Below are 21,764 nucleotides of genomic sequence, written 5' to 3' on the forward strand. Positions count from 1 at the left end.
AACTTTATGCAAAACTTACACAATTTTTCGATATGAATTCACAAACTTAAGAAAACTAGAGGTATACAGCGCTACGACAAACCGGCTTCATCCGCGAATCTACGCTTCTATTCTCGTAGGCTTGTTTCGCGGACGTTACAATGACTTGCGTTTTTTTAATGAGCGTCTACGGGATCTCAAAGCATTGAATGGTTCCAAAATGCTATGACAAATTTAGCAAATCACTATTGAATCAATGTTTTAATACAATTTAGTAATATGCCACGTGGAATTTTCTAGCATAATAATAAAACTAAATAAGCAATGGAACTGGAAATCATAGTGTCAATAATTGGTTTGCATTCCGGCTGCATTTTTGTTCTGCGTTTTTTCTCCTAGAATATACCTAGTAGTTTTATGTTTAAGAATATGCCCAACGAGTTGTATACTTGTATTAGATACCACTCATATTATAAGGAAAATAGTTGCAACAAAATGCTACAAAAGTTATATAATTTTATTGATTCATGTTCTTAGCAAAGCTATTAACTTTCTTTTGTAAAATGTGTTAGTAAAGTTATCTATGAACTATAAAAAAACGGTTTTAGACTTCACTATCAGGGAGACGTTGAATCATTAATTAATTTTGATGGTGCATTATATATGTGTACGGAAATAATAATATTAGTTCTATGTATTGGCAATGCCAAAGTATAGTTTCAGGCAGTATACATGCAAGCTTATGTAGGGATGCCAAGCGTAACGTGACACAAACATAAAGTGTTCTCTAAATATTTTTTTTTCTAAACTATATTTAGTAACTAGTTTAAAGAGGACAAGATGCAAGTCTTTAATTAGTCTTTAATCATTTTATTTCAAGAGGATTTTAACACTGAGTTCGTTGACCATATCTGTTTGGTTACCCTTTAAACAATAACTTAATAAGGCTTGGCGTGAAACGGATTTAGTAAATGATAAGATTTAAACAAGTGGTTAATATATGACCTTGTAGTGCAATGCTCTTGCAAAAAAGCAATTAAGTGCACTAATATTAGTTTTCTGAAGTGTCTGACATCTTTGCATAATTCGAATAAAATGTCAACATTTCTAAATACCACTGCATAATATAAATATAAAAAAAATAATAAAAGCGTCCATTCATACCTATTCAAAATGTGCATTTTGGGAAAATAAATTTCAACACGATTTTCCGTTGTTTTGGGATTATTTAAACACTTTTAAGCAACATATCCCAGTGTATGTATTTAAACATGCAGATTTCTGACTTCATGAAGACGCTCACAAAGATAATCCCGCGAAGCCACAAAGTTCCTTGAATAAGCACCTCATTTTTATATATTTAATAACCAGAAACAGAACAATCCTTTATGTGGTCTCCAATGTATAGATACCGTAAGTTAGTAAGTTTAGCTCAAACCATGTTGATTTCATAAGAAGTAACAAATAAATCAAAATCATTTAAAATAATGTAAGCAATGAATAGAAATTTAAAATAATCTGTCAAGCTACGCGACCGAGAGGTTCGCTATCAGTATCGGTTTCTAAGCAGAGCTTTTCATAGAAGATTTTCGCGCAGCTTTAATCTCTAAAATATATTAGAATTCATACTAGGTAAACTCACTTAGGTCCAAATTATTAAAAGCAATGTTAGTTTTATTTCATTGTTGCTTATTTTAAGCAAATTTTTTATGGTCACTTATTATTTTTTTACTACACTTTTCATTTTATAAAAAAATCCAAAATATTTGTGAACCATTTCTATACTTTTTCCTTTACTATAATTCTCAGGGTCTACCGTCTCACTATTAAATTTTTATAGACTTAAACTCTCACATTTTCTCTTTTCGCTTACTACCCGCAAAAAATATACACTAACTTTCTTTTACTCTTACATCTATTATTTGCAAAAATAGCTTACCTCCCGTATATAAATGCCCTTAGGTGTAGGATCGGGCCTCGATCTCCCAAATAGCACGAAACAATCAAACACACCCAACATAGTTTTAGTTTTCACTCACAATTTACAAAGGTAGGTAAACCACGTTTTGAACGTAACCGCGTTCGCGTTTATCAAGCGACTGTGGCTACAAAGATCGCGAGCTTTTCACGGCGGCGTGCGTACTAGACCAGTTAGACTTGTCCAATATACACCATTATTTTTATCAATTCATTTATTGGTTTTTATACATTTGTGTGCGTGCGTCTGGTTCACTCAATCAGTGCATTACTCTTGCATACACACTGACAATGTGTGCAATCTTTTAGATGCTAATGATAATACTTTGTTTTGTCTCGTTACGGTGTTTGTGATGTTGATAGGCAATTTAGTTTTTTGTTTTTAAATTGTTTGGGTTTGCCGTTTTCAAGGATTCGTGAATCAGCTAACTATTTATTTTATAGATTACACAGAAATCATCATTCAGATTTAAATTAGATTTGGATTTAGTAGTAGCAAATGACTGCAATTATTTACGTTTAAAACACAATATCAGAAACCAGACAATGGGTTTCCAAAAGGTACTAGATAGGACTATCAAAATTAATTGCAACCTATGTTTTTCTACTAACATTGGATTCTAATATTTTTATAAAAGACTCCTGATTGTGCCTTCTACTAGTATGTTGATTATCTACTAGCTTTCTACAAAATGATGTAAGTTTCTGATGTAATGTTTGCACGGAAGTTCTTTTCAATATGGTAATCATTTGAACACACTGTATAATGTGAAAAACGACTGTAGTCATCTTCCCCTGACTAATGAGGGAAAGTAAAGGGTGTGTTTCTTCGTTTGTAGTACTGAATTATGATGAAACATTCGGTACTTTTCTAGTCTGCCACCAACTTCCTATCTGATGACTCTTACAAATCTATTAAAATGTTAAACAAAACCGATGGTTGCTCTTATGCTACCGACTTTTACTTTTATGTAAGTAATACAATTAGACATTTAGAGTAATCTTTACTTTATTTTTAAACACGCTGGTCTGATCTGATATAAAATACAGGTGACAAAATAACGAATCATTCCTTCTTTGTGTAAACAGACATTTTATTGAATTTTCGAAGACCATTAGATTATTATTACAGCTTTTACAGAATGTGACCTTTCCTGACTGTTTGATACAAAACCGATTACGCCTTCCTTGAATTTTACCTCCCATCGAGAAGAAAATTGAATCAGCAAATAATTTAGACAGTGACATTTAAGATAAGAAAGATAACGGTCCTCTTATCATAGAACATTTCTCCAAATGGTATTTAATTAGCTTACCACTATCAGATGGTCGTGAATTTGGCAAGCGGTTTTTTAATTAATATTTGTTAATTACGGTAGAAGTTACGCGAAAATTGCTTGCATTGATTCGTTGTAAGTATTGACTACAAATTATTATGTTTAATCATTAAATAATTTTTAAGCACAATTGACATTTGAAATCTTAATTTTACGATGCATTTCATATAATGACTTGCTGTTAGTAGTAGACTTTAATCTAGACATTTTCCCTTATTGCTTGTAGGCAACTCAGGGAAAATACGTGTGATGAATGCTTAATGATTTCTACAGAAAAACACATTATTATTGTAGTAAGGGGCTTCCGATACCTATAACACAATTAATTTACAATCATCCTGATGAGGCACTAGAACATCCTAGACCACGGTAATATTAGTTGAAGATGAGTGGGATCGGGTAAGGCTTTTGCTCGACAGTCGAATAGCAAAGACAAAGTAACAGTATCTTTTATAGTCCGACAACTTCATAGAGAGCCCTAGTAAGAACAATTTGTCAAGATTTTTATTAAGAATTCTATGTATTTCCATTGATGTTCTAAATCCTAAATTTGCCCACCGCGACCCTTTCACATAATGTTCGCTAATAAGTTGTAGGACTTTATGTCTATCTTCATCAATCTATCTGTCAACTTTTCCAAGCAGTTACCTAACGCAATAGTAATATTATAGGAAAATAACAAACATGCATATTAATAATATAAAACAGAAACATAGATACAAGTATTTCCTCTATCTCGATGGATGCATCGTGATTATACCTGGACATTCCATTTATGAGTATATGCAATTGTGTGATGATGTAATGAGCAGATGTATCATGATCCTTTATGTACAGTCAGCGTCAATAATATGCATAGGTATGCTGTCATATTTTCAAAAGCATTTCATTATCTATGGAAATTGTTAACTTGCTGCAGTATACAAATTTATTTGACGATTAATGAATAACTTCATGTATATTTTAATACAATAAAGTATACTATGATTGAAAATTAAACATTGTATACATATTTCACGCTGACTCCAGTCAACAATGTTTTACAAGAGCCTTTGTTTTCTATTCTTAATTAGTATGTATTCTTTTGAATTATTTGTATGTAAATTTGTTACAATTGAGAACCCTAAAACAAATATTTCTACTTAATTACATTAATACATTTATACATAATATCAAGCCTGTTGTAGCCGTGGGTGTATCAAAAACTCCCGCGTTCACCATTAACGATGTTAAATAAAATGAAGTAAAGGAGCTGAACCTTTTGTTATATACCGGGAACACTACTAAACTCCAGACTGCTAATAAGAAATACTAATTGATCTTATAAATTAAACAGTTATACAGTATTTTTTGTTGCTGACTGTACTTTGCTGTTTCATTTCAAATGATGCTGTGCAAGTGTGCAACAAAGATGAGGACTAGTAATACTTGAGATAAATGATTATATTTAATGTATTGATACAAGTTGATAAAATATGAGTGGTTGTTAACTTGTTAGACCCTTGGTGATGAGATAAGGCAGTTTCTTTATCTTAGAAAAGCAGACGTTTTTGGTAATATTCCAAATCCTATACATAAGTAAAAGACTGTCAATCATAAGATCTGGAACTCAATTCCCGAGTCAAGCAAAGTGCTGCTTAAGTCTTTCAATAATTTCAAAGTGGGTGTATTTCTAGACGTCTCTTCCTACACATTCACGTATACCCAACAGGCATGTAGGATCAAAAGGTGGAAGAATTAATAAAATATATATTTATTATATTTGTTTATTATAAATGAAAAAAATACTGTTTATCAGTTACGCTGTTGGCACAGCGATATTTCCCAAAAGACGCTACGGTACTAAAGTACGTGGGTGGAGTCGTGAGCAAATGTATTATTATAAATTGTAAATAAACTGTTAGTTTACTGCGCAAATCCCATCTAATACGAGAATATCAACATCGTATAGTCGTTGCGACTACTCGCGGCCATGACTAGACATTTTACTTAACAACGCAAACATTCCATGAAAACAAACACATACCGGTTTACATTAACACGGGGTTAATACACCAATATTTCGTATTCCTCTTTATCTATACAATCCAAACTTCCATATCAAAATTCTAAGTGTGAAAGTTTGCCGATCTTCTATTCTAATATTTATTTATTTAAACGTTTTCATACATGGTACTGGTCTTCCGCGAGGACCTAATGCATCAAGGCATACCTGTTAACCATTTCGTAAACACGTAATTATGTATGTTTGTTTGTACCCTAATACTGCTAAACTACTGGCTCTTTTTGATGAAATTTATCGTGTAACTAGTTCGAGGCCAGGAGTCAAAATAAACTAATTTCAACGCTTCTTTTTAAATTTTAATAATTAGCCTCTTAAACGCTAAACAGGGCATTAAACTTTGTAAGCGAGTAAAGCCGCGTGGATTATCTAGTCTAAAAATAGCTCTTCTCAATCCATTTAACCGACTACATAGTAAAGATTTGTTTACTAGATAAACTACGCGATAACACAGTAGGTTACAAATCTGCAGTCCGTAATGACTTGCAAGTTTTCTATGATTAATAGGAATTTTACCGATTGATTTGTTGTTTTGTAAACAGGAAGGACGGAATAAAACATTATCATATCGGATGTAGGATTAAACTTGAAAGATATTGTAATAATATACGTAGTTTAATTTAAAGTGTTCTTAGTTTTAGATAATTGTTGTAATTATTGCTGTGACGAACTCTACAATAACATGTATCTAACATTGAAATTAAATATCATAAATCAGAACACTTCTTTAAAAATGAAGCATTATCAGAAGTTTAGCCAGACGATTGTTCTGGAGTAGTTAGAATTACTTATTAAGACAGTCGAAACATGAAATCGATTTAATACTCTTACTCAAGTAATTTTAAAATTCCACTTGTATTAATACTACTCTACTTGTTTATTTCGAATGAATGAAATACAATGGGTATTCCCATTGAATGCTCCAGGGAATAACAATTGTACCCACAGTGCCAGCACCTTACAAACTCCAGATCAAAACTCGCACGTCTCAACATTTTTCACTTGTATATTGAAATAGTACACACGTAAGAATAACGCTGACAGCTTGATAAAGACTACCGCGGGCTTTGAAACAAAAGTGTTACTACATCTGATATTCTAGGAGCATACAACGTCTTGTAACGGTGAAATGCTGAAAGTTGATGTTCAGTTTAATCTTTGTGAAGTGTTTCTGTACGAAGTGTATAGCTTCTACTGCAAAAGCTGTTTAAATATTGTCTCTTTTTTGATGTTACTATTCTTGTAAATGGAAAGTTTCTTAGAGTTCTCGAGTGTAAATGAAGTATCATTTATGGGAAAAGATGCAAGTATGTTAAATGAGAAGGTTGAGTTTGCCTTAAAAGCACGCCAGAGATAAGTTCAATGTTATGCATTGTTTAATCAAAGATTATTTGCTTTTCTTTACCAAATATATCAAGTGTAACCCACGAATACAATATTGATAGAACTGGAGCAACGAAGACGCAAAAGCACTACCTAGAAACAATTTCTATATCTCGTTGAAAATACGTGTCATATATTCGGGAGGCGCGACACCCTATTTCCCGGGGCACCTATCTTCAAAACCACTCAATAGCGCCTACGCTCTCGATGTATACAATTTTTTCTCACACCCTGATACGTAGAATTTACGACTATTTTCCTGTGTGAGACACGGTGAAATATCTAGAGGAGATCATGAAACACTATCGATGTGCGTTTCACGTAATAGGCACCCAAACGCGCGGCGGATATTCAATGTAGCTTGTGACACCCGAAGAGGTTCGATCAAGGTTCTTTTAGGCTTTGTACTCACTACCACACTCGATCTATTTTAGATTTCAGTGTCATATTTTTGCTCTTCTTTGTGATGTTCCAGGAATCAATGTTCGTTCCAGAAAATAAGAATAATACGTCTAGCCAATAGACGCACTTTTGTTTCGTCCTAAATATTGTAGAGTAAGATCCCAGAGCTGCCAGACCTACGTCATTTTAGCAAAGCTGAAACTTTGAGGATTGTTAGTATAAAGGGTCTGTTAAGAGGTATGCACATCCACTACCTTGAAAGCGGGGCCGTTTCTGAGGTAGCGCGGAGTGAAGGTGCGTAAAAAACGACCCAACCTACGTTATAGTAGCAAAGTTGGTTTTCAGATATGTTATTAATGATATTATGTAGAATTAAAATTGACTATTGCCAGACCGTTTCCCGGGGCCATTACTTCTGCCAGACGCCTTAAATGTTATAAAAAAATGAGGTCAACTACGTCATAGTAGCAAGCCTAAATTTTATATATGTTATTAAAGGTACAATTTTAAGACCCCCTGTATGCGGACAGACCATTCCGCGGGGCCCTTCGTCCCCTAGACGCCATTAAACTTTCCCTATGAGTGCGAGAGTAAGAGCATTATTCATACGCATAAATGAAAAACAATTGAATTAAAAAAATAAAAATTGAAAAATTATTGAATACTAACTGACCCGCGCATCTTTGCTTGCGTCACTTAAGAGAAATAGGTCGAAATGTTACATAAACGGGTTATGTAACATTTTTCACTGGTACTCTGCTCCTATTGGTCGTAGCGTGATGATATATAGCTTATAGCTTTTCTCAATAAATAGGCTATCCAACAGTAAAATATTTTTTTATTCGCACCAGTAGTTCCTGAGATTAGCGCGTTCACACAAACAAACAAACTTCTCAGCTTTATAAAATTAGTATAGATTAAAAGTACTTGGAATGTTTAGGAAGATAAGTAACATTATTTCAATTATTATATTATATATTATATTATTTTATTTCATTATTTTATTATTTCAATATACCTACTTGTAACTGTTTTCAACATCATTACCTACATTTTTTTTACAGAGAATTCAAGTAACAATGAAGACGATGGTGGCGATGATTTAAATATTCAATTTGATGAGGGAAGTAAGAGCTCAGATAATGATGATGATGATGAATGACTACAATTTTTTTTTCATAATTTTTGTGAATAGTGTAAACCATATCTATTTCTAAAATAATTCCCAAAATAATGTTACTTATCTTCCTAAACATTCCAAGTACTTTTAATCTATACTAATTTTATAAAGCTGAGAAGTTTGTTTGTTTGTGTGAACGCGCTAATCTCAGGAACTACTGGTGCGAATAAAAAAATATTTTACTGTTGGATAGCCTATTTATTGAGAAAAGCTATAAGCTATATATCATCACGCTACGACCAATAGGAGCAGAGTACCAGTGAAAAATGTTACATAACCCGTTTATGTAACATTTTGACCTATTTCTCTTAAGTGACGCAAGCAAAGATGCGCGGGTCAGTTAGTATTCAATAATTTTTCAATTTTTATTTTTTTAATTCAATTGTTTTTCATTTATGCGTATGAATAATGCTCTTACTCTCGCACTCATAGGGAAAGTTTAATGGCGTCTAGGGGACGAAGGGCCCCGCGGAATGGTCTGTCCGCATACAGGGGGTCTTAAAATTGTACCTTTAATAACATATATAAAATTTAGGCTTGCTACTGTGACGTAGTTGACCTCATTTTTTTATAACATTTAAGGCGTCTGGCAGAAGTAATGGCCCCGGGAAACGGTCTGGCAATAGTCAATTTTAATTCTACATAATATCATTAATAACATTTCTGAAAACCAACTTTGCTACTATAACGTAGGTTGGGTCGTTTTTTACGCACCTTCACTCCGCGCTACCTCAGAAACGGCCCCGCTTTCAAGGTAGTGGATGTGCATACCTCTTAACAGACCCTTTATACTAACAATCCTCAAAGTTTCAGCTTTGCTAAAATGACGTAGGTCTGGCAGCTCTGGGATCTTGGTCCATTGCTCTTTGTTCTCTGGTTTATGCTTCGCCGAATTCATGACGTCAATTTTTTTAATTGTTTGCTTATTTTCTGTAGTATCTTTTATTTTATATTTACTATTGACAGGTTGGTACTTGATGTACTGTCTTTTCATATGATGTTTTGTTCAAATCAATTAAATATAACACACAATAAAAGCGATACGCATCTTTTAAAAATAAACTATTTTAAGTCCACATATAAATGTGTAACGGTCTAAAGAAAACACCCCTATCCGTACCACAACAATGCGAGCGGAGCTTAACCCTCGCGACACATATTGCGAGCGTGATGCGAAATATCGAGCAGCAACGCAATACATACAACAGTCGAATGTGCCCGTGAATCCCGAATTAGGTTTGATTATTGCCGACAAAGATACGGCACGTATTAGGAGCTTGTGTTTGCAGTCTTCATGCCTCTTGATTTTAAGTGCCGATGAATTTCGCGGAAGGTTTTCCACTGTTTGCTAAAAGGGTGGCCCTGTGTAATGTTTCTACGATGTATTGTGGCGTATGTCAACGACCCCGATATGATTATATTGTTTAATGCCTGTATAATTTGTCGGTAATTGTAACCCATTGACCTAAAATGTAGCACTATTATATTTTTGTCTATTAAATAAGTTGTCTAGATGTTAGACGTTTACTTGATATTGCTAATAAATGGTGATTGTTTGAATGATTAAACTTAGACGCAAGTTGTTTGAATGTTATCTTAGAATTTTTGTTACACATACATAATGATTAAAATGTGACTTCGAGTACATGTAGGTTAAGAAACGTGTGAGTAAAAATTCTAAGCAACCTTTTTAAAATAATTTGGTTTGTTTACCATCCATATCCATATATATATAATATATCTCTTAATAATGTGAAGTCAATGTCCTACACCTATACCCAAAAAATCACTATCAGTAATGAAATATTTTCTTTTCTGATTGTACTGATGATTAAATTACGCAGATAATTTAACTAAACGTTAGACAATTACTATCTTTAGCTCTACATTTTTAACAATATAATGATTCTGTCAGCAATTGGATAAACACACGGAAAAATACGATACTTTCTAGGCCAATAATAAAAACAAGTAGCAAATCCTTGTAAGTTTAAGAATGCTCACTTTTATCGAAATGTGATCCATTTATTTTTAAGTCCCATAACATGTTTCCCTTGTAAAAGCACCGAAGTATCACCCACGTATCTTGTAAGTCAATCGTTGTGGCATTCCCCTCACGTAGCTAATATTGTTTAGGGGTAATACTTTTACCTGCCGGAATTGTGTTGTGTCCCCCATCGAATTAACGGCGCTGGGCGCAGCTTGAGCCTAATTGTACTTGGATGTTGCAAAAAATATAAGGGGTTAAGATTGTTAAGAGTGATGGATTTAAGACTGCCAACTCATTAGCGGCTTTAGTACCACTAGGTAGGAACATTGGCAAATGCGATTCATCTAGAATATGAAAAGATGTATATCGACCAATTAAAGTAGCTGTATCAAATAGATCACAGTCACCTGCATAAGCCTGCGGGTCAATGATGTCCTAATTTCTGAACGTTGTATACCTCTGCCAGCCGCGAAGTAAGCATAAAAGATTCTCTACCAAGTTGTTGTACAATTAGTTGTAAATAAGCCTTAATTGTTAAAAAACATGCAGCCTTTCGTATCTTTAGCCCATTCAATGTCAAGTTCAACGTTACAAAAACTGATCACAGTTAAAAAACGATTAACAGCTGACCGCAAGTTATTGCGTTGGAGTTATGCACTGATGCGCAGCGTGGCTTGTTACTTCGGCTTTTAGTACCTAGGTATTCTGTTTCATAAGTAAGTAAATGAATAATTTTATCTCTGTTTTAAACAAGGCATATTGCAGACTACTTATTTTTTAAATTCTTTCTTCCGTGACTGTCCCACTGCTGGGCAAGGGTCTCCTCTCGAACGAATGAGGGGTTGGGCCCTGGTGTAGACCACGCTTGTCAAGTATGGGTTGGGTACTTCATGCCCACAAGAAATGAGTAAAACAATTTTTAGGCATACCAGGTCTCATCGCGATGTTTTCCTTCACCGTTAAGGCAAGTGATAATTATTTCTAATGCACACATAACTTCGAAATGTCATATTATATTTTATGTTAAGGTACATACTATACATATTGAGAGCATAAGAAGCTTAAATCTAATTTGATTTAATTCATTTTTTTTTTTTGAAAGCTAGATATAGAAATTGTAACGAAAACGCAATCTACAGACAGGTTTTGGCCATTCTATTTTAGTCAGAACATTGCACCATGTTGGTTTTAACACGTAACGATAAAAAACTGCTTCTATCATCGTAAAATGTGCTTAGTCATGTTTATTTACATCTTTGATAAATTAACGGCATAATATTTAACTACGATATTGATATAACGAATACCATTAACATAATTGAGAATCACAAACCTGTTTTCTAAAACCTGTATTTTTTTGTTAAACCGACAATCTTTCTCTTTGTTGATTTATTGCACAGGAAATTAGTGAGTTACTTGGCGAAATGTATAATTTTTCTTTGATGAACTAGGGAGAGCTAGGAAGAACTAGGGCTGAACTATTTCTTTGATCTCTATTCGATATATCGCACAGATTTAAATTGTTGGATGGTTCATCACGTTAAAACTCCTCAACGGATTTTGGTGAAGCTGGGCAGTGTTAAATATTAGTTTATTCATCAGAATAACACGTAAGTTATAGAAAAATAGTCTAGACGAAATCGAGGGCAAGAACAATCTGAATAAAAAAAAAGTGACGTAAATATGCACGCTCCATCATATATTCTTTCTCTCTTACTTTTTCTGGTACCACAAATGTCAACACTGCATTCATTATTATATCGTCCGTAGACCTACAGAATTAATATGCGTCTGATAATTTTCTCAATAAATAGGCGACGAAATACATAATAATAGTTATTGAACATGGTTATTCTAATATTTTTCTTATAAAAAGTATAAAATCTGGGACCTATTCATACGTTACAGTCACACACACCTTGTTTTCAAATAACACCATCTTCTACTGAGTTTCATCTTCATTTAGCGTAATCTGACTAAAACAGTTTCGTCCGTCATAACACTGCAGGTTGGAGTCTAAAATCGAATTAACTAAGTCTGTTCCCGTCCACGGTAGTTATCATGTAAACACAAGATGTACTGATTTAATTAAACGCCACCTTCAAATGGATCTGCCCTGTTATTTGCCTTGCCCGGGAACAAACCTCCCGAATTAGTATTCTGTTAGCTCTCGCCTGTTACCGCGGTAAACAATACGACACTAGCTTGTTTGTGTTCAATAATGATTCATTTGTTTGCTTCTAAAGACGTTTTAAAAGAAAAGTGGAAGACCCGTTGTTTAAATGAAAACATCTTACCCTGTAGAATTGTTCATAATAATATTTTTCGCGTTGCGCAGTCGAGTAAAAAGTATTGTTTCATCGAGCATTGCGATATTCGGTTTCGTAGCCACACACTATGGGATGTTAAATTTTTTGTTTAAGGTAATTTGTTTTATCTCAAAGTCTACTATGTATAAACGTATTTTCTACGTGTTTGCTAATAAAGACATTCTTATTCATAGTCTAAAGTGATTTGACATTGATTTAATTTTGATGCATTTATTTGAACACTATTTCGACTTTACATTATCTCTATATGTATAAATATTTGTATAATTAATTAGAAGTCGTTTTTGTATTTAAATCTTATAAGTTAACAAAGAAAGGTCATTAAACTTTTTATCAGCAATTAATTATTGCATGAATGTTGTTTGTGCAACTGTAGTGACCTATAAATAATTATGAGCAATCAGTGCATTAGCCCCTTATCTTAATTGCGCCTTCACTAAATACATTTTTAATCGATTTTATGAAGCTTTGATTTCAGTCAGACGTCAAGAGTCACATGGTTTATGTGATTTAGTCTCGATAGAGTTATTGAGGAACGATAAAATGATTTTAATTTTGTTTTGTACCAGGACATCTTCTACTCGTAAACCTTCAACCGAAAAGGTTTCCAAACTTTTGCGCAACTCATTAGATTGTTAGTAGGAGATACTAAGGAGATGAAAATGAACTACATTTTGTTTACACTGTTTCTGTATGACCAACTATACTACAATTGCCTGTTTCAACTGATGGCATGCCGGTGAAAGGACTATGGGCGGAATCGTCCCCACCCATCAACAAAAATGAAATGTAGCTCAATTGATATATCTTGGCAAGACGATATTTTTATACTATGGCGACATTGCCCAAATGCATGGGGTTCTCATAGTATCTTACGTTTAAACAAATATCTCGTTAACGTATTATTGACGACTAATTCCAAAATACATGCTCATTTATTTATTAATTAGTGCACAGCGGCGGACGCCGCATGCACATAAAGATAGCTGGGTACAAAATAACCCCCTCCCCCCGCTCTCCAACCCACGATTTTAGATCTGATCAGATTTTAATCTGCTAGCGCATCTGTTAGACAGCATTATAATTGACGAGTAAAAATAATTATTGAAATATGAAATCAATAACATGTATTAACCATATAACGGAAATGATATAAGTATATATCTACATATGAGTGCCTCTGTGGCGCGGTCGGTAGTATATGCGACTGCGGTGCGAGAGGTCTCGGGTTCGAATCCTGGGTCGGGCCAAACAGTCTTTTCTGAGATTTTCTGTTAAGAATTTCCTAGAGATTGCCCGGAGTTAGGAAGTTGAGGTCGAAGACCTCCGTGTCTCGGAGAGCACGTAAAGCCGTCGGTCCTGCGCCTGACCTCTCACTGGTCGTGTCGGTTATCCGTCCCACCAAACTATGAGAGTGATGGAATAGAGAGTGTACCTGTGTATTGTGCACACACTTGGACACTATAAACAAAGTCCGGCACAGATGGCCAGTTTCAATGAAACTGACCGCCGTAGCCGTATATCGGCTAGGAGGACATTATTATACATATGAGTTAGTACTGTAATATAACAATAATGTTAAAATAACTTACAAATGTAAAATAAAAATATACGTTAAATAACAATTACAAATTGTTTTTTTTTTAAATATACATATATTCCCACTGATTTATCAAAAACAAAGGATTTTAATTAAATAGGGGGCACTTTATGAACACGTTGGTATCAGTTCCATGTTTGTTGGTAGGTGGGGACGGAGCCCATACATTTTTGCCCATAGTCCTTTTCACTGAAATTTTCATACCTGCTTACTTTTGTAAAGGGGTATATTTCAATATCAATACTGTTGGTATGATATCAAAGCTTTCATATATTTTTTTCAAGGTCAGCAACAGGGCAGCCATTTAAATTTCCGCTTACATTCAAAAAGGGTACACATGTTGCCCTATCCGCATTTATATCACGTTTTCAATAATATTTAGCCGCGATCTGTTCGAAGATCAAAGGGCCACGCACGACCGTCTGCACTCCGACAAATGAAATGGTTCTTGCCAATTTTTATTCATAGGCATAAAGAGTGTGAACTGAAAGTTAATGGGAGTTGCTTGTTTATGTTTAGAATTTTCTCTGTAATAACTGACTCTATTTCTGATTGGGCACCTTTAGAATTTCAATCATTTTCCACTGCACAATTTTAGTGACGACAAACAACGATCATAATCCCGAAACTTTTGATTGGAATTGCATGGTCATTTTCCAAACTAATGGAATCGAAATGGCGATAATTTTAACCATCCATGTGTTTTTTACGACAAAATCTTCAAAAGTATTACGATAATATCAGATCTCACATTTCATAATAAATATTCTCTTGATTTAAACCACACAATAGCAATTTCTATGAATCTCCCTGAAGCTGTTTCTCCTTTCAGCTTTCGCAAACATCCCTCAGCAGGTGTTACTAAAACAAAGCTTAGAATACGACCTCACTAGTGAACAAGCACAATAGACATCGTCTAATCTAACTCATTTATGCCACAGTTTAGACAAACGTACTGTCAAATTAATTCACTAGAACTACGCCTTTACATACTGTTTATTAGCGTTGAGATAATATTAGGTAGGTATTTGTGAGTTCGCAGAGAAAAGGTATAAATCCGTTTGATACAAAAAAAAAGATGAGTCTTAACAAATGTTTTGCTTTCATAGACCAAAGTTGACTCTATAAAGTTATTGTGTAATTGTAATGTAAGGATATGTATGACAATGGTTCAAGAGGGTCCTTGTAATTATCAATATTTAAGTATGCTAAGATTTTTACAAAAGATGCCGCTTTTTTAAGGGTCACGATCACCAACATACAACTATCTAAACTAAAGCTCCAATTTTTTACGTGACTTTAGAATCAAAGACCATTTTTTTTCATAACTTATTTTGGCATATTTGTTAATTTTAAGAAAATAAAACTCACATGACATTATATGACAAACAGTTATTTAGTATTGAGTACTTATTTAATTTTTCGTAGGAATAAGCAGGAGCACGCGACATCGATAAATGTACTGTCCGTCTTAGGTACTTGGAGACGCAAAAGAAAAAAAAAAGATATAATTGTATGAGTGGTCCAACGACGGCTTTTTGCGTATGACTTATTTTTCGTACGCCACATTGCATTATATATCTCTTTTTAACTCTTTCTATCTATCTCTCGTATGGTTAGTGGTCAACCTAGTGTCAAAGTTATTCAAGCCGCCCGAAGCCTTTGACATGGCTTAACGACTGTTATCTTGATTGACAACAGCCGGGACCGACTTTTTACGTGCCCTCCGAAGGACGGAGACGCTCAGTACAAATACCACTATGCGGTCACCCATCTATAGAATGACCGCGCCAACAGTTGCTTAACCCACAGATCGTTTACAGACCGGTGAGCTCAACTGGCTATGAGCGTCTCCCTAATTATTAACGAGATTAAAACCTATATATAAAGTGTAACTTAAAAAGTAAACTGTCTTTGAATATGTAAAGTCTGGCTCATAAATAAGGCCGTAACCTCACAATGAAGATAGCGGTAATTGTTACTAATTTTGCACTAGATTTACGCGGGAGCGGTTGTGTACATAGAGATTTATGTCTAACCTTATAAGTAGCAACGCTAATTTATCTACTGTCGTGACAACAAATGTCGTTTGAATAATTTTGCGATAAGAGAAAATCAACTTTAAGTTAAATTTACTCAATGTATGTTCAACTGTTTAACATATACTTACATATATTTAATCAATATTTGTGGCACACGGCTTAAGTACCATAAAATTAGTTTTTCTCCAGAAAATCCTAATTACCAGCCATAAAAATACTGTAGGACGATTTTTTATTACTAACTTTTATTGACGATCGGCTAGCTGTCACCAAGGTACGAAAACTTAATCAGCGCCCCTAGCTAGCGGTTGCCATAGGTGGTAATTTTTAAATTCTCTTATACTAAATACTGTAGACGACTGTATACAATGCGCTACTGAAAGCGTAGCAAATTATTGTCAGTAGCGAAAAGAACAAATAATATTCTAGAGCAGACAGTAGGTAGCGTTCATATAACACAAATACACCGACAAGAATTGACATTGTACCCAGAGAGATTCACTAAAGAAACAACTGCGTAAAACAATAAAGTAAAACTTAAGTGCGGCGTCGACAGGACGAATTTCCCACGAGATGTGTACATCACTGACATCGAGCCACGTATAATAATACTGTTTTAGACCTGTCACGATATACTGTAAAACAATACTAGTAATGTCTGTAGTGTACTACAGGGTATATTCAAATATGAGTAGGTTCTGTTCAGGCGGTAGTGTTAGCAATTTTCTACGCCCGATAATGGCCATTGTGTTCGCATCGAGACAGGACATTTAAATTTGCAGGTTTTTTTAAAATAGTTCCTTCGTAAGATACTAGGAGTGCTAGTCAGTTATCCATCCATTTTTTTGGTAAATATTCAATCTTCGATACCAACTACTCCGACAACTTCAGTGATGTGGTAGATAAGGTGGTCACCACGCCAGTACTATTGCGTCGAGAGCTCATGAGTTCCATTCCCACATGTAACATTTATTTGTACCATCCACAAATAGTTACGGTTCTGGTTATACTTTGTGTCCGTCGTTTGTATATTTTTAAAAGTCCTCGCGACACAAGTCTCGATCATCACCCTATTAATATTCTACACGTGTGGAAATGATAAACAATCTCACAAATTATCGTAAATGCACAAAGTTAGAACCGATGCATGTGCTTTCGTATGATTTTAGTGCGAGTTTCTAGTCTGCAGGTAAAATTGAATGCGTAAGCTGCGGTCAATCATTCGTAAGCTGGCCTCAGCATCGTTCATCATTGCCGATGATATTTCCAGCAAATCTCAACCGTGTGACGCGGGACTGTAGGATGTATGTTTTCAAACTGGTTAAACAATTTGTACTGACTATGCCAAATGATTTTAATCTATCGACGAATAACAGATTTCTTTATATATTTGTTTATTACAAAATTATAGAGTAATGTGACTGCTCAATATCAGTTACTCCAAATTCTATGTTAAAACATCTCACACTGTACTAACAAGATTCATAGGGGTTTAATTTGGATACCTTATGATAGAATATGATGGCTTATCAGTAACAAGGAAACTTGTGAATAGTTCTACCATATAATTGTCAAAGAAAATGGGGAATCCCACAATCTTGTGACGGTGAAATAAGTAATCTTGAAAGTATTTACAATCCTTTCTATCTTGCATACCTAATACTTATGTAATAGTAAAATTACGCAATTTAATTAGTAAGCAAACCTTGGTTTAATATTAATGATGTACTAACATAGTAACTAGATAACGAATAATAAAGTGAGATCATTAAGAAGAAGTCACACACGCGTGTACTAGAAGTTGAGAATTACATTCCTGGGAGATTATAAAACACTTGCGTAATGAGTTATTTCTTATTTACGGGCGTATAAGTGGGCTAGGAGTACATTTAATGAAAAGTTAAATCTCCAGGATTCTAGCACGTAGACGTAATCAAACTATTTTTTATTTGTTCGATCGCGATGGCTTTAAGCAAAATTCTGCTAATATCACAAATAATAGAATATTTTCAGACAAACATTTGACACACCTCGGAACGCGCCTGGCAACACAGAAGGAATGTGTTATAAGAGGTCAAGTAGGACTTAAAGAAATGTCACAAAATATTTTATTTTATGTTACATTCGGATTTCATTATATTAAGCTAACTCAAAAAGTCATGGTACACGTAAAAAGCGTCTTTATCTTTGTCTTTACTAGTCTTTCTTTTCGTTTGTTAGGAGCACACATAATGGCTCTTTAAAAGAACCAAAAAGCGGATTAAGTATTACGGCTGCCGGGCGCTCGCTACATACCAGTTTCACAGAAATCTGTGTATCTGTTTGTTATCTACGAACAGAATAAAACTAGTATGTACATGTCGAAAATCTGCCAGAGTTTTTTGGTTCGGCCATTAGTCTTTCCCGTTTTACTCTTTGATTTATTTTTCTAGCTTTCCTGCTGTTGTAATAATGACTCTGTGCTTTTTGGTAAACATTATTTCATCGCTAATAACAACTTTAATCACTACATAGTATAAAACAAAGTCGCCCATTTTGTCTGTAGTCCCTTCGTATGCATAAAACTTTAAAACTACGCAACGGATTTTGATGCGGTTTTCACTAATAGAAAGAGTATTTTCTCCGACAGGTTTTTATATATAATTGAAATACATTGAAACTATATTAGCTGAGTTATAGCGATTTATGTCCAAGAAGTCAGAAAAAAAATCTAATTGAAGATTGGATTTGTGCGTGCGCCGCTTATACCGTTGGATACAAGTAAGAACAATGTATAGCAAAAACATTGGTCTTTATTAGTTCTACAAAAAAGTCCGCGATGACATATATCCAGCTTTTTTATTTAAGTCACAAAAACTACTTTTCTGTATTAAAAAAACATTTAATTCGTTGGGTGATGTTTAACTGGTGATATAACCAATAATACATATATCCTTATCAAAATAAGTAAGTTCATCATCACGAGCATTTAATTTAGATTATTTTTGCAGTTTACAGTGTGTTATTTAGACATATAGTTTAGGAGATATCACGATATTAGTATTGCGGCACGGTACGGGCCGGTCGCGGCGGCGGGAATATTAAAAAGTAGGTAAGTACTACGACTTTGATCTATGCATATAAGACAAAAAAAAAACTGTACATTACTTAAATATTTTTTCCAAAAACTGATAGGGGGGGCGATCAAAGAAGAGTCACAGAAACCAAAAAACATTTTAATATTTTAAACGCGGTTAAGGGAAAGAGAAGTTATTGTGAATTGAAAATTAGTATCCAATATGTGTTGGTGCGTTGACTGTATTTGTCGAAGTAGCGGGATACACGCAAACGAAGTTGCGCGGGTCAGCTAGTAAATCTATATTTGCCTCTGTAGAATATTATAAACACATTTTCTATATTTTCTATAAAGTAAATGTTTGATTTGGGAGGAAAGGACGAGGCTTTTGCCCAGTTGTGGGACACTCAACCAGGCTAAGGAAGAAAACGAAGTAACAGTTTACTTATTTTTTTTAATTTGTAGGACGAAGAATAACTAGACTCACAATTATCGTTGTTACATATGATTATAATTTTATTGTTAATTAAACTGATTTAACTATCTTTTTCAGCGAACATCGCCGACGAACTCTCCTATATCATGACATTATGTTTTAAGGCTTTTATTTCATATTATCCTTCAGAGGCCGGGGTCGGCACTAATGCTCTTCATGTTATAACGAACCTCCCTGTATGATTTCATACTCATAGCGTTCGTACACTTCGGACATAAAAGTGAATCTACCTTTATAAAAAAAGCTATGAAGGCCGTGAGCCATACATGTGCGCAGGTTCTTATACTTTTATGTTTAGAAAATTTAAAAAATAAATATTGCTTTTGTGGGGAAATTTATCCGAGAGGTTAGATTGGAAGAAAATGGTTATACTGCGCAGTCTCAATTCCGTATATGCAAATCTCGTATCATAAAGTGCGTAGGTATGTCTATATCGCAATAGTGTGCAAAGTGCTTTAGAAGAAAATATCTGGTATAGTATAGTATAAGGAAACAAAGACACGATGACTTTTCATATAACGCTTTGTTCTTAACGGATGTAAAGAGCCAAACAGCGAAAACACAACAAAAGAATGTTAACCTTGTGAACAAGTAAACAGTTTAAAGAAATATCAGCATCACATTTTTACTTAATTCGATGCTAAAGAAAGGGTGTCGGAATCCCAAGACCGCTTACTTAGACAAAAAGCGAGAATCTCACACTTTTTCGTTGGAAATCGTAATAAGTTTTCGTATGCATAAATGGACCTCATTCGGGAATGTTGTAACAATGGGAATTTCTCTTCCGACCGGGGATCCTTTATTTTTCTCGTCTCCCGGCTTTCATTTCACTTGCAAATGTTTCATTCTTTATGAATTTACCGCGACTCTTAGGGGAAAAAAGGTTTTCCGGAATCAAACTTGTACAAATATTTGAAGTGAAAAGTTTTGCGACGGTTTTTTTTGTCGTTCTCAATTTCCTATCGGGGAATTGTAATAACATTTTAAAGGATCCGTGGGTGTTACTGTGTTGGATTATAATAAATTTATATCTAATAAATGAATAATATTGAGCTCAGCTCATGGATTTATCTCAGTTCCATTGTGGAGAAAATATTTTTTTTCAGTATAAAATAAATCAACGTACTATATACTTTTCCTCGGTGACCTAGAGATTGTGGTTTCTCTACCTAGTATTTTTTCATTATTTATACGTCTTTTTTCATTGTATTACTTAAATAATTTGGTAAAGTCAGTTCTCCGAATTGAAAGCTACTTCCTGAGGGCGGCGGTTTTCACTCGGTTATAGCAGTTCATGTGGAATTGTAATAACATTTTAAAGGATCCGCGGGTATTACAATGCGGGATATAATAACGGTTTCATAGAGTGAATCCACTTATTCAGCTCAATTACACAATCGCGTTATTTCGTGTGACAGTCAGCTCTCGGGTGAATGAGCCCGAAATGTGAAACAGTTAACATATTTCATCGCGTTGAATCTGATTAGTGTATATTGAATGAATTTCGTGTAATAAAGTTAAAAGCGTATTTATTGTTTTTGTTGATGTTACTTTCTGGAAAACTTTGGGAAATATAGATTTTTAACGTTCAGCGTAATGTCAATGTTTACTTGGAACGAGACTTGAAACTATGTGTAATAATAATTGGCAGCTACATTGATCTTCCTCCAAGTTAACATTTAATAAGATAGTAATTTCATACGCCTTACTATAAGAAAAAGGTATCTTTAAACTAGCTAAACATAACAACATATATGATCTATCAAAATTAAATAAAAAGAATCAAGAACATTTTATACAACAAATAACCGATTTCTCTTGAGAAGCTCAGCAATAACGTGTCGCCAATTTCCTGTATAAATCAGCTACATAATACAGCTACATGATTGGGAGTAAACAGCGTTAGAATTGTTCTTTTGTTTCGAGTGTGA

At 34.2% G+C, this 21,764-nt stretch overlaps 1 protein-coding gene across 2 annotated transcripts in view; it reads right to left on the reverse strand.

Annotated features, from left to right (window-relative positions):
• The window catches only part of LOC142973961 (synaptic vesicle glycoprotein 2C-like), a 91,878-nt gene that overhangs the window by 36,806 nt on the left and 33,308 nt on the right, over positions 1–21,764 (reverse strand). Inside the window, exon 1 of one of the 2 annotated variants that reach the window (XM_076115997.1) lies at positions 1,919–2,124. The exons of the other annotated variant lie outside the window; for it this stretch is intronic. Coding sequence (XP_075972112.1) covers positions 1,919–1,999 — 81 coding nt within the window. The 5' untranslated portion in view covers positions 2,000–2,124. Of the gene's footprint in view, positions 1–1,918; positions 2,125–21,764 lie in introns of those variants that run through there. 2 annotated transcript variants of the gene reach the window in all.

Source organism: Anticarsia gemmatalis, chromosome 7, assembly GCF_050436995.1.
Source record: "Anticarsia gemmatalis isolate Benzon Research Colony breed Stoneville strain chromosome 7, ilAntGemm2 primary, whole genome shotgun sequence".
NCBI classification, from domain to species: Eukaryota; Metazoa; Arthropoda; class Insecta; order Lepidoptera; family Erebidae; genus Anticarsia; species Anticarsia gemmatalis.